Source organism: Hyaena hyaena, unplaced genomic scaffold (assembly GCF_003009895.1).
Source record: "Hyaena hyaena isolate Hyena2069 unplaced genomic scaffold, ASM300989v1 scaffold_185, whole genome shotgun sequence".
Taxonomy (NCBI): domain Eukaryota; kingdom Metazoa; phylum Chordata; class Mammalia; order Carnivora; family Hyaenidae; genus Hyaena; species Hyaena hyaena.
Genome location: NW_024080816.1, coordinates 2650359 through 2664825, shown reverse-complemented (window position 1 = coordinate 2664825; position 14467 = coordinate 2650359). Strand labels below are relative to the sequence as shown.

General features: G+C 38.3%; 1 protein-coding gene across 5 annotated transcripts in view; it reads right to left on the bottom strand.

Moving 5' to 3' along the window:
* Nucleotides 1–14467, bottom strand: part of PSIP1 (PC4 and SFRS1 interacting protein 1) — a 41134-nt gene that overhangs the window by 11600 nt on the left and 15067 nt on the right. For all 5 annotated transcript variants that reach the window (XM_039240920.1, XM_039240924.1, XM_039240923.1 and 2 more), the window contains exons 4-8: nucleotides 14282–14420; nucleotides 11420–11524; nucleotides 9752–9814; nucleotides 3640–3736; nucleotides 2365–2440 (exon numbers count right to left, since the gene is read on the bottom strand). In XM_039240920.1, the coding sequence (XP_039096851.1) occupies nucleotides 2365–2440; nucleotides 3640–3736; nucleotides 9752–9814; nucleotides 11420–11524; nucleotides 14282–14420 (480 nt within the window). The remainder of the gene's footprint in view (nucleotides 1–2364; nucleotides 2441–3639; nucleotides 3737–9751; nucleotides 9815–11419; nucleotides 11525–14281; nucleotides 14421–14467) is intronic.

The following is a 14467-nucleotide window of genomic DNA, read 5'->3' as shown; positions in this document are numbered from 1 at the left end:
AAATTCCATGCATTTCTGCACTGAAAGTCACCTCCATCTTGTAAAAAAAAATTTCAAATTCAGAAAAAGATTGGGGTCAAAGATCCAATCAGCCTTTCCTTAAGAATTCAAATTGGACTACCATGGTCCTTCAAATGAACAAATAGTTTCTAGGAAAGAGACTAAAGCGTTCTCAGGAAAATCTGTAAACTCAAAGTGAGTGTAAATTAAGTATAATAAGATAAGCATGTTGGGGGAAGGTGGTGGGAAAACATTTTTTTAAATCAAGTCTGAGAAAATCCTATAGAAAGACGACTGGGCAGGGGAACTGTGTGGCTCAGTTGGTTAAGTGGCCAACTTCAGCTCAGGTCATGTGATCTCACAGTTGGTGAGTTCAAGCCTCGCACTGGGCTCTGTGATATCAGCAAAGCCCACTTCAGATCCTCTGTCCCCTCTGTCCTCCCTAAAATAAATAAATCAGCTTAAAAACCAGCCGTGGAGAGAAATGGTCTAGCAAGAGACTCTCAGGGAAAACTGGGGCCTCATCAAGGAAACCTTTCTTATACCTAAAATTGGGAGATCTCACACTATTTTCCCAGAATTCTAGATTTCCTGGGGAACAATGACTGCTGTATGCCTCTTAATCTTCTCCTTTCCAAACAGGAGCATTTCTTTACTGTGGTTCCTTATCCCGATCTAGGTGTGTGATAAAGGAAGAGAGGGGAGCAGACACCTTGTGTTTTCAGTTCCTAAGTCTCCAGATCAAGGCCTTATATCAGTTATGAAATCCTAGACTTTATACCTGATGCCACGATTGGACTAGGGCAGGGAACGAATGAGATTTATTTGGCATGTTTAAAAAGAAAAACTCACCTGCATGTACCTTATTTCTTCACTACAGTAGCTAAAACGACACTGTAATATTGTACCAGTATTTTTGAGAATACTTTAATAGCTAGCTTGGCAGTAAAACTCTTTAAACACATTTTAGTCAAAAAGTACCAACCCTGCATATTATGTACCTAAAATTTCCTATAAAAATGTTTCATTTAAGACACTGTAAAAGCCCCTCTTAAATGACCTACTCATTTGAGCCTTCTCTACAAAATCTTAAAACCTAATAGCTAAAAAAGAGTTTTGCCTTTTGTCTAAATACACTTTCTCTCCAGTAAACTTTTTACCCAGGAAAGCCACATAAGATCTATATGCAGAAAAGGTGGCAAGAAAAAAAAACAGTTTTGTTGAAAAGCAGTTAGCATATCAAAATACTTAAAAAAATTTTTTTTAATGTGAATTTAAATTTTTTAAAAGTGTTTTATTTATTTCTGAGACAGACAGAGAAAGAGACTTTATGAGCATGGGAGAGTCAGAGAGAGAGGGAGACACAGAACTTGAGCTCTGAGCTAGCTGTCAGCATAGAGCCCGATGTGGGGCTCGAACCCACAAACCATGAGATCATGACCTGAGACGAAGTCAGGCGCTTAACCAACTGAGCCACCCAGGCGCCCCTTAAAAATTATTTTAGTAGGGCTTTTGTTTTTTTAAGTAATCTCTATACGCAACATGGAGCTCAAACTCATGACCCAAAGATCAAGGGTCACATGCTCTACTGACTGAGCCAGTCCCATAGTAATATTTTCAAACGTCATTCTAAAGGAACTAGAAAAGATTTGTGGAAATTGCTTCAGAAATACTTGGTCTAAAGTTTCCTTGGAACATCCGGGGTGGCTCAGCTGGTTAAGCATCCAGCTCTTGGGCTCAGCTCAGGTCATGATCTCACAGTTCATGAGTTCAAGCCCTACACTGGGCTCTATGCTGACAGTGCACAGCCTGCTTGGAATTCTCTCTCCCTCCCTCTGTTCTCCTCCCCCGACTCTTTCTCTCTCAAAATAAATAAACTTTATTTTTTAAAGTTTCCTTGGGGTGCGTGGGTGGCTCAGACAGTTAAGCTTCCGACTTCGGCTCAGGTCATGATCTCACGGTTTGTGGGTTTGAGCCCTGCATCGGGTTCTGCGCTGACAGCTCAAAGCCTGGAGCATGTTTCAGATTCTGTGTGTCTCTCTCTCTCTGCCCCTCCCCCAATGATACTCTGTCTTTCTCAAAAATACAAAAAAAAAAATTTTTTTTTAGTTTCCTTAAAAAGACCATCTTGCCCAATTTCCCTTTTATAGATTTTACCCATTATTATCCAAGTATCTTTATAACCTTGGTATACCAAGAAAATGTCTTTGATTAATGAAATGATAATCACACATCAGATTTTTCTGGATTCCCCATCAATTTTTACTTTTTACACAATGAAAAACTTTTCAATAGATTTTCCCATAGTTTTTGGACTTGGTAAATAGTTAACAGCTAATATCTTACATTAAAAAATTAACTCACATGTCACTCTCTGAAGGGCAGGGCTGTTTTACCATTTTGGGTCTGCCTCTTGGTTTTGGAATCTTGACTTCTGTAGCTATCATTCACAGGGAAAAACAAAGTCAGTAACTACTCACCTTTCCTTTTAAAATGCAATTCTCACATATAGAGATTACAAATGATATATACCATAAGAATACTGGTTAGTGATTTATTATAGATACTATCTAATTTATTGTTTTAAAGACAATTTCCCCCAATGATTCATGTGAGCAACAACAGAATATTTAAAAGGGGTCAATCAACAGAGTAATTTTCAATCTGTCATTACTATGTCTAAGAAGGCTGCAAAGAACATCTCTCATTTATTTTAACAGGAATATCACAAAATTCAACTCTATAACAATGCCACTTACATTCAATATCCATATACATATTATATAGTACTATGTATATATGGTACGTTTACATCTTTAAAAATTTATATCAGAATTCACTGAATTTTCTAACACCATTAATTTGATCTATTAAAATATTAAATTCAAAGTAAAAAATTATGGAAACAAATCTCAGGATTCTTTTCTGGGCATTATGGATTTTCCCTTTTCAAAGAATCCTATTATGGAGTAGGAAAAAAACTAGCTCTAGGGTGCCAGGGTGGCCCACTTGATCAAGTGTCAGACTTTGGCTCAGGTCATGATCTCATAGTTGGTGAGTTTGAGCCCTGCATTGGGCTCTGTGTGGACAGCTCAGAGCCTAGAGCCTGCTTCCAATTTTCTGTCTTCCTCTCTCTCTGCCCTTCCCCCACTCACGCCATCTTACAATAAAAATTTAAGAAAAAAGGAAAAAGATTGGCTATATTTTGGTTAATTTTTTTTGTTTTACTTTGCCTCTATATTAGAGGCATATCCTTCCAAGCTACGGTATTTCCAAGTTGCCAAACTTGCTCCTAAAACAAAGAATGCAATCATTTCCATTTGGAGAACTTATGTTTTCTACAGTGAGAGGTAAAATAAATTCATCATTCATGGAATTTCACCTCACCATAGCCTCATTTGTGACTATTAAGAGAAAATTAATTAGAGAGGTAAACAGGAAATGAAAAAAAGTCAAACAATTATTTTAAATCTAAATACTTTTTCACACAGCAGAAACCATGTTTATCTCCATTTTATCCTTGTATATTATCCATAACCAATTGCCTACCCACCTATCAAAGGTATGCGAGGTACAAGGCTGTCATTACGGTTTGGAGTATTAACCACAAGCCAGAGATTTAAGTGTTAATAATCCTACCTGCAGGCCGTCCCCTTTTAGGACTCACTTTCAGATTAACAGATGCTGCTGCTGTTGTCACTACTCCTGCCTCCTCAGCTTCTACTTGTTTTTCTGCCTGAATCACAAAGATTTAATTAACTTATTTAGCAAACAGAAGGCATTCCAAATTTAATTCAACAGCAAAGATATGCCACTTTAAGATCAAAGTTTACATAGAAGCATAACTTGTACATGACTGTTATTTTTCAATAGTGAACTCATCAGAGTGACATCTCCAAACACAGCTTATAACTCTAGTGAACAATTCTAAGAAACAAAAAACATCACTTTTTATACATTTTCTCAGCCTAAAAAAAATTTGTAAAAATACAGCTAACACTCCTGATGCAAAATGATGACCCAAGTAGAATACACTTAACCCACACACTGCTTATACGTGTACTTTCACCAAGTATCTCAAAGTCCTAACACTTTACATTATGTACATACTGTGTACTCAGGAGACAACCGAAGTTAATATTCCAATATTTCTAAGGGCAAGAAATTAAGTTGCTGATACAGGTTTTACTTTTGAATTAAGACTGAGATCTCCTGTTTCTCTAGGAGTTACTATTTTCTGTAAAGAGTGACTTACTACAGTACGGTATATAAAGTGACCCTTATGCAAACTATGACACTTGAGGAGACAAGAGCCCAAAATGAGTCAGTTTAATGGATTCAAGCAGTAGAGTAGAACAAAGATTAAAACCACCAATTAGAAAGAAAATGCAAACAACTGATCAAGACAGATAAGGGAGGACAGAGGCAGTGAAGAAAACAAAGAAAAGGAGGGGAGGGGCACTAGGAGATGCCATTATTTAAAATTCAGCATCAAGGGGCGCCCGGGTGGCTTAGTCGGTTGAGCGTCCGACTTTCGCTTAGGTAATGATCTCGCGGTTCGTGGGTTCGAGCCCTGTGTTGGGCTCTGTGCTGACAGCTCAGAGCCTGGAGCCTGCTTCAGATCCTGTGTTTCCCTCTCTTACCCTCTCCTGCTCATGCGGTCTCTCTTTCTCTCTCTCTCAGAAATAAATAAAAAAACATTAAAAAAATTTTTTTTAAAATTCAGCATTAACTACATTAACAAAAATAAAGGTAATAAAGCATGCAAAGACACGCACAACCCAATCTTACTGATAAAAAAAACTTAAAAATCCTTTAATCAACAATCTGATTTACAAGCATTTAAGAGATAATGCCCAGTATTGGTAAAGAAATGAAGAATCATATACTGATTACTAATGATCAATAAACTGGCAACACCCTTCTGAGAGAATATCTTTATATCAGCAATAAAAACTAGGCAAATTTCTGATTTAGCAAGGCCATTTTTTAAAAAGAAAGTTTTAGGGGCGCCTGGGTGGCTTAGTCGGTTAAGCGTCCGACTTTCGCTTAGGTCATGATCTCGCGGTTCGTGGGTTCGAGCCCCGCGTCGGGCTCTGTGCTGACTGCCAGCTCAGAGCCTGGAGCCTGTTTCAGTCTGTGACTCCCTCTCTCTCTGACTCTCCCCTGCTCATGTTGTCTCTCTCTCTCTCCTAGAAATAAATAAAAAAACATAAAAAAAAAAAATTTAAAAAAATAAAATTCAGCATCAAGGGGCGCCTGGGTGGCTTAGTCGGTTAAGCGTCCGACTTTCGCTTAGGTCATGATCTCGCGGTTCGTGGGTTCGAGCCCCGCGTCGGGCTCTGTGCTGACTGCCAGCTCAGAGCCTGGAGCCTGTTTCAGTCTGTGACTCCCTCTCTCTCTGACTCTCCCCTGCTCACGTTGTCTCTCTCTCTCTCCTAGAAATAAATAAAACATTAAAAAAAATAAAATAAAATAAAAAAAATAAAAAAAAGTTTTAATTATCTAACTAACCTCTATATCCCATGTGGGGGCTTAAATGTATAACCCCAAGATATGAAGAGGCAGGCTCTTCTGACTGAGCCAGCCAGGCGGCCCAGTAATCCCACTTCTAAGAATCTTTTCTTATTTTAAACATTATTTTTGCTTTTATACTCAGGATATAATAATGCATATTCAAAGCATTATTAAAAGTCAATAAACTCATTTAAGTTCACCCCTGAACTGTTCTCAAGGAACATCACAAAAATTCCTCCCATTTAAACATTTGCTAAGATTGTAGTTCTAGAATTTTAAGAACTTACATACCATACCCTGCCCCAATCTTGATTCAATAGCTCCCCTAGTGGGGAGCCAGGACCCTGATTTCGTTGTTTTGGGTTTTTTCCCCCCCTTTCTTACCAATACCAAGCTCCCTAGGTACCTACTGTTGAGAACCCAAGACTGTATGCCAACTTTTCCTAGTGAGGTGTTAAGAGGGTACAATCTTCTAAAATTCAGTTCAAATAGATGACCTTTCCAGTGCAAAAAAAAAAAAAACCCCAAAAGCCCACACCTCTCTTCATTTACACTATTTTTGAAAATAAATCAGGATATCACGTAAGAATTAAAGGTAGAATGGATCTTTTGGAGAAGACCCAATAAAAAGGAACAATTCATCAATAATTAATATCATAAATAAAAGATATTAACACTAATATTGAATTTAAAAACCAGCCCTACATTGGAGACTGTTAGAAAAGTCAGGCAAGTCAAAAGCTTTCCTCATGAATATAAAATCAAGTGTTTTTAAGTTATTTCAAATACACATAGATCTAAATCTTAAATGTAAATAGACTACAAATTAATTTCTTCTATATTTTACTTGATTCACTGAGACCTCTAACCCTTTGACACCCACTTTCCCCATTTATCACCCCACTTTCTAGCTACTTCCTTCATCATCGTACCTAAAGCACCCCTTCCCACAAAAAACCTCACGGGGTTATACTATTCAGAGGCATCCTCAAGCCTTCTGTATTCTTGTTTTACTACACCTGTCCCACAAATCTCCAGCAGAGAATTACTATAAAACTCTACTTTTTCTGCTGTTATTCCCTGCTGCGGAGATCTGCTGGAAAAAAACAGAACAAAAAAAAACCTATACAAACACACACTTATTGCAATCTCTGTTGGAAATCTCAAAACCATCCATTAACACCTTTACCCTGTTGTGTCCCCCTCTTCTCCTCTCACCAGCATCAACTTTCAATCTTTTCTTCCTGCCTTACACCACTCATGAAGTCCTCCTTTGAACTGGGTAGTGTAGAAAAGAGATCGTGGCCAGCAGGAAGAAATTTCCTTAATTCCCCAATCTCCCTAGAATTTTTAAGTTTCCTTATTTTTGAGAGAGTGAGTAGGGGAGGCACAGAGAAACAGACAGAGACAGAGGGAGAGAGAGAATTCCAAGAATGCTCCACGCTGTCACAACACATATCCCAACTTGGGGCTCAAACTCATAAACCAAGAGATCATGACCTGAGACGAAATCAAGAGTCAGATGCTTAACTGCCCTGGCCACCCAGGCACCCCTGCCTAGAGTTTTTAAATAACCTCTTCCACACATCCCTTTAATGTTAAAAAGGATGCAATGTCCATCTGCTTCTCCGTTATGGTTCTTCCTTCAAATGTGCCCCTCCTTTCTCTCATCAGATCTCTTTACTACAACAATTTATACTTGATCTACATCTTCAAATCTTTCCTAGCTTTGCAAAGAAAGTGTTAAATCTTTCACTGTATCTTCTCACTTTAACCATGCAAATCCCTGTTACTGCATTCTATTTCCTTCAAAAATTTCAATATCAGTGTAACTCTACCATTAAATATTTTATTCTCCAACTTCCTTCATCTGCCCTTACCACTGGACTTTGAAGTATCCTGGGGTAGGTGTACCTGGGTGACTAACTGGGTTAAGCTTATGACTTCGGCTCATGTCATGACCTCACCATTAGTGAGTTTGAGCCCTGAGTAAGGCTCTGTGCTGACAGCTCAAAGCCTGGAGCCTTTAGTTTCTGGGTCTCCCTCTCTCTCTACCCCTCCCCTACTTGTGCTCGCTTTCGCAGGTACACTCAAAAACAAATAAAAAAAAAAAAAAATCCTGGGGAGCCCAACTGTCAAACATTTCCCAGTATCCTCATTATCAGGACACAGCTGACCCACTCCCCCATTTAAAAAAATTCTCTCTTCCCTGGACACCTGGGTAGCGTAGTCTGTTAAGCCTGACTTTAAGCCTGACTTTGGCTCAGGTCATGATCTCAAGGCTTGGCTTGTGAGTTCAAACCCCACATCGGGATCTGTGCTCAAAGCTCAGAGCCTGGAGCTTGCTTCAGATTCGGTCTTCATCTTTCTCTGCTCCTGCCCCATTCACACAGTGTTTTTTTCTCTCTCTCAAATATAAATGTTAAAAAAAAAAAATTCTTGTTTAGCTTGACATTCTTTTTTCTGATAGTTCATTCTTGCCTTAATTTTATTCAATTTTTTTTTGTTTATTTTTTGAGAGAGCTAGAGTACAAGCGAGGGAGCAGCAGAGAAAAGAGAGGGAGACACGGAATCCAAAGCAGGCTCCAGGTTCTGAGCTCTCAGCACAGAGCCTGATGAGGGGGTCAAGCCCACAAGCCTTGAGATCATGACCTGAGCTGACGTCAGACACTTAACCAACTGAGCCACCCAGGTGGCCCCCCTCAGCCTTAATTTTACAAAGCAACCTCTCATCTCCATTATGCTCCCTCAGGATTCTGGTTTCTGCATTCTTCCTAGTAAACTCTCTTGACTACCTCATCTATTTCCTGTCTTTCTATCAATGACATCTTTTACTTTTACCTTTTCCCCTTTTGATATCAAAACAATTCATCTTCAGTGTAATTCCCCTAGATCTTTCACTTCCTCCTCCCCGTGCCTCTGCTCCCAAACCAAGCCAACCTCGGAGTCATCCTAAATAACTCCCTCCTCCTTCCCACCCACTTCCAATCAACCATCAACTTTACCGTCTGAAGCGCTCTTAAAGCCCGTTTCTCATTCTATACTAAGCAACCTGCTACAAAGTCCCTCTTCCTTCCAATCTCATGCTAACTCCTAAGAAAGCCTTTCATGACTTATGTTACCAAGTCACTATCGGAACTGCCCATTTTAACTCTCACTTTATGTATTTATTGCGTCTCAACAAAAACAGAGACCTTACCTCCTTTACTATACTACTTCATTCTCTGCCTATACCTGAGGTCAGTACTAACATTGTGAATTAATCTGTGAACTTGTTTCACTATCGCAGTTCAGTCTCCATTGTTCACACTGCTTTAAAACAGGATGCATGTGAAACTTTGTTCCCCTCCTCCCACCTCCATCTGCCTGGCAAGACTCAGCCTATGTTAAAATTTTGTTTAAGTTCTCACAGCCCCTTCCACAGGAATAAAAAGCCACAGTTACTCTTCATATTTAACTTGATCATGAGGTACAGAACCCTTAAGTTTTCCCTGAATCTTTAGCATACGATAGTCTGAGACAAAAGGTCAGAAAAAGGTGAAAAACAAAACTTCATATAGTGAAGAAGAAACTTATTACATTAATTAAGAGCACAGCCTGTACCTCCTACTCAAGTGTCACAGTCTCATTTTATGCAACAATGTTGCTAATATTGGAATGAACAATACTTACACAGAAATCACTGTGTACCAGGATTTATTATGGTTATTTCACATGTGTTAATTCACATGATCCTCTCAAAAACCTTGAGTATACAGTACCTATTTTATAAAGAAAACTTGAAGTGCCACTAAAAGGAATAAAAATTGATGCGTTTTATTTCCTTTACCATTCAACTTATCTTAAGGGTGCCAAAAAAGAAACAGTTCTCTAACTGAACAGCATAACCTACCGTTTTAAAAAATGAAGGATATGGAGTAAAGGGCCAACTCTAAACTTAAAAAAAAAAAGTAAGGTCTCATTACCTCTACCACCTTCCTCAATTCAACTAAAATAAAAATCATTTTAAGATCCCTGTAGTTAAGGGCAGCTCAGTAGGTTACGCATCCAACTTTAGCTCAGGTCAGGGTCTTGTGGTCTGAGAGTTTGAGCCCTACATCGGGCTCTGTGCTGGCGTTGTGGAGCCAGCTTGGGATTCTTTCTCTTTGCCTCTGCACTTCCCTCACTTGCGTTGTCTCAAAATAAACAAACTTGGGAGGTAAAAATGATTCCTGGGGTTAAGCAGTAACAGTACCTTTCTCTTTCTCCCTCTTCTGGCAGCTTTTGGAGTGGTTATGTCAATTGCTTTAGTCACATCCTAAAATTGAAAAAAATACATACAGATGAAACTAAACAAATTATGTCAAGACTTATTAAACTAACAGCATATTTCACTAAAGGAGCTAGGGAACCTGTTTTCCTTCTCTGAAATTTAGAATTATCATCATTATAAAGTGAAATAGCCAGTGTCTTAAAAACAACAACAACAACAACAAACTTTCCTCTGCCAGATGAAATGTAAGTCATGCTTGCTAGTACACAAGGAAGTTTGCCTTTTTAAATTTGTAAAACCACTTTTGTCTACATTTTAGGGTTGTAAATTTTATTTTTTAGTATAATTATCAAATGGTTTCCATACAACACCCAGTGCTCATCCCAACAAGTGCCCTCCTCAATGCCCATCACCCACTTTCCCAACCCCCATCAACCCTCAGTTTGTTCTCTGTATTTGAGAGTCTCTTATGGTTTGCCTCCCTCCTTCTCTGTAACTTTTTCCCCTTCCCCTACTCCATGGTCTTCTATTAAGTTTCTCAACATCCACATATGAGTGAAAACATATGGTATCTGTCTTTCTCTGACTTATTTCACTTAGCATAATACACTTCCATTCCATCCATGTTGCTGCAAATGGCCAGATTTCATTCTTTCTCATTGCCATGTAGTATTCCATTGTATGGATAAATCACATCTTCTTGATCCACTCATCAGTTGATGAACACTTAGGCTCTTTCCATGTTTTGACTATTGTTGAGAGTGTTGCTATGAACATTGGGGTCCATGTGCTCCTATCCATCAGCACCCCTGTATCCCTTGGGTAAATTCCTAGCAGTGCTATTGCTGGGTCATAGGGGAGTACTATTTTTAATATTTTGAGGAAACTCCACACTGTTTTCCAGAGGCGCTGCACCAGTTTACATTCCCACTAACAGTGAGGTTCCCGTTTCTTCACATCCTCACCAGCATCTATAGTCTCCTGATTTGTTCATTTTAGCCACTCTGACCAGCATGAGGTGGTATCTCAGTGTGGTTTTGATTTGTATTTTAGGGTTGTAAGTTTTAAATGGCTGAGACTTTGGAGATCATCTAACAACCCATGAGATTTGAAAAGGCTCAATGAGTATCTCCCCTCAAATACAATGATATACAGAGATTAAAGTAAACCTAGAGTTAACAAATTATTTGTTTAGATTTATTTAACAAATCAGTGCCCTTTTCAATACCTCTATCGCACAATACCTTTCTTGAAAAGAATACTAATAATCAGTAACCCACTCTCCTTTAGGCAGACCTCATATTTTGCACAGCAAAACTACATGAAATCAATAAATCTGTGTATCTTTTTCCCCCACTTTTTTTTGGTAGATAAGCTCTGCTCCCAAACTCATGACATCAAGATCAAGAGTTGCATGCTCTACTGACTGAGCCAGCCAGGAGCCCCAACATCCATGCATCATAAAGATGAAAAATTAGTTTACAATACAGTACTTAATAGTCACACAAGGAAATAAGTTTTAAATACTTTCTCACTCATTACTCAATACTTTAACAATTACTTTCTATTATGAGATGAAATGATCAACCCATTTTACAATTTCTTCCTTGCAACAATATGGGTTTAGAATGTAAGAGAAATTAAACACACCTCATTGCTGGCTTTTTCTTCATGGTCAGTATCTTCCTTTGAAACACTTGTTTCTTTTTCTTCAACTTCAACATCAGATGATGCATTCGATTGTTTAGCTGATGCCTATAAACAACCAGCTCTATTAACTTCACAAAGATTTTACCCCATTTCAAATTATTCTACCCATGAAAAAACTCAAAAGCCTATTTACAAGTTATAAAAGTATCCTCATTTCTGTTCCACAAAATGCTTTTAACACATACAATTTTTCAAAAAGCTTTAAATTCTATTATTCCTTTAGGAAAGTCTTATAAGGGGCTGTATTCCTATAATCGAGTGTAAAGGATAAAACGGTGAGGCAGAAATGGAAGTAAAATTACAAAGAATACCATTCTACTGTTCTAACCAATAAATATCCAACAAGATAGAATATAACTTGATTTAGAATAGCACAGACTATATTTAACTACTGACATATTCTAAAGAAAAACTTATCTTAGAACCTTAGCAAGGACATACAATAGCTGTCTTTAAAGACTTTGATCTAGATCATATATTAAGTTTATTTAAAATGCAGACACTTGAGATGTGATTCTGATTTAACAGCAGGTACTGAATAGGAGTCCAGTAATCATCTTTTTCCCTTCAAATTCATGAACCGCAATTCAGGCAGCGATTCCTCTGGGCTCAGGGTAGGGGTGAGAACCAATTACCATTAAATTTTAAAAGTACCCCCAGATGACAAGATACTTAACACAGATGATCTACCAGGGGCCTAAAAAGATGAGCCACAGAGATGACACAATACACACAGGGAGGTGAGGGAAGCACTGGTCTACAGGAAGACAGCACTGCAGTCTAAACTGTGCCCCTTTCTAATGGTTTCCTTTTCAAGCCGAAACTTTTTTGCCTTTTATAAAAAAGGCAATGCTAATAACCCACAAAATGATAATAGTTACAACAAAAAAAGCATCCCCAAATTACTTCTAGCACTATAAATTCTTGTAAATCAGGATGGCCAACTTTTCTATTTTGTTTCGTATACTTGGGGTTTATTGCTTTCTCCATATCCTAGGGATGTGCCACTGGGGACACGTTTGGGCCAGAAATACAGAGTACATCACACCAGTACAATCATTCATACTTCTGTTAAGGACAGAACATTGCTAGGTTTCATGCACACAACCTACCAAAAATTTCATTGTGAGATGGCAAATCCCCAACATACATGGTGAAAACCACGTGGAGATAAGGCAGTACATAGGAACACAGGATAGAGTGACCATGCTGGGCTATCTGGAGGATGAAAAAGTCCTTGAAAGGACAATCTCAGGACATATCCAAGTGAAGTTACAAACTGTCAAGTTTCAGGAAATAATTCACGCCTTTGGACTCCCGTTCTACAACTGAGGCAACAACGATGGGAAACCATAGTCTTACACTTGTGCAACAATATTTAGTGAAGACCTATTCCTGACATGCATGTAACAATACCAGGCGCCATAGGACAATTTCTTTGTTCATGGGGCTAATAATCCATGGCCGTTAAATATAAAAGCAAATGTGATACGGGAGGATTAACAAATTCTGGGTGATAATGAATTTGCTCACAACCATCTACTGCACTCTTGGAGCACCACTGTAAGATTTAAATCTTCCAAAAAAAAAAAAAAAAGATTTAAACCTTCCAGAGAGAATAGCACCTGAGAAGTTCTCCAGAGATTTAAAAAAAAAAAAACATGGCACATGCAAAGAACTAAAAATAGTACAGACTTAAAAGTAGAAAGTCACAGAATTTTGCTACTATATCCTTTAGATTTTACTATCTCAGTCTTATTATGTTTTTGTTGTTTTTTTTAGTGTTTTATTTATTTCTAGGAGAGAGAGAGAGAGAGAGACAGCATGAGCAGGGGAGGGTCAGAGAGAGGAGGAGATACAGAATCAGAAGCAGGATCCAGGCTCTGAGCTGGCAGTCAGCACAGAGCCCGACGCGGGGCTCGAACCCACGAACTGCGAGATCATGACCCAAGCGAAAGTTGGACGCTTAACCGACTAAGCCACCCAGGTGCCCCTTATTATGTATTTTTTTTAAAGTAAGCGCTACATCCAATGTGGGGCTTGAACTCATGACCCCAAGATCAAAAGTCACATGCTGTTTACTACCAGCCGGATGCCCCTTTCTCAGTCTAATTTAAATGAACAAAACCTCTGGCCACATGAAAAACAGAATAAAAAGGAGGTTTAAGGCTGCTCTTCTAGATTCCAAAAACATTAAGTATAATTTGCACAGTGCTATCAGTGCTTTTATCACATATTTAATTTAACCCATTTGAGGTTTGTAGTCTAATACAATTTTATGGATTAAGGAATTAAAATGAGTAAGAAAAGGGGCGTCTGGGGGGCTCATTTGGTTAAGTGTCCAACTCTTGATTTTGGCTCAGGTCATGGTCTCATGGTTCATGAGATCGAACCCTGCTGACAGCACAGAGCCTGCTTAGGATTCTGTCTCTTCCTCTCTCCCCCCACTCCCAAAATAAAAATAAACTTTAAAAAATGAGTAAGAAAAAAAAAATACCTTCTTCAAGTTATACTACCTGAATTTAAGAGAATAGTACATATAGCTTTGAATTCAGTGATACATTAAATAAGCTATCAAGCAGAAGGACTTAATTATTTCCCAGTGTTCTGTTTAACCATGAAGGTAGTATTTTCATCAGTTCAGCTAGACATTAAAGGTCAAGCAAGGTTCAATCGCACAAACAAGCATACTTTAACCTGAAATTTACAAGGCTCTTAATATTTTTCCTAAAGCTAGAATAGTGATTATCCCCCATGACTGAATAAATGATACTCAACTAAATTTTATGTAATATGACGCACCTGTTGACTTGAAAATTTCACTTTCGGATTATTATCTATCTCCCATAAACCTTCATTAAAGCCTTTTCGTTTATTTGGTTTGCCGTACTTTTCCTTATTTTCTGAGTAAGGAAATATATCCTTTGGGCCTAAAAAAGCACTAAAAAAGGAGAGGGAGAAAAATATGAGTGCAAAGCAATTTCAAAA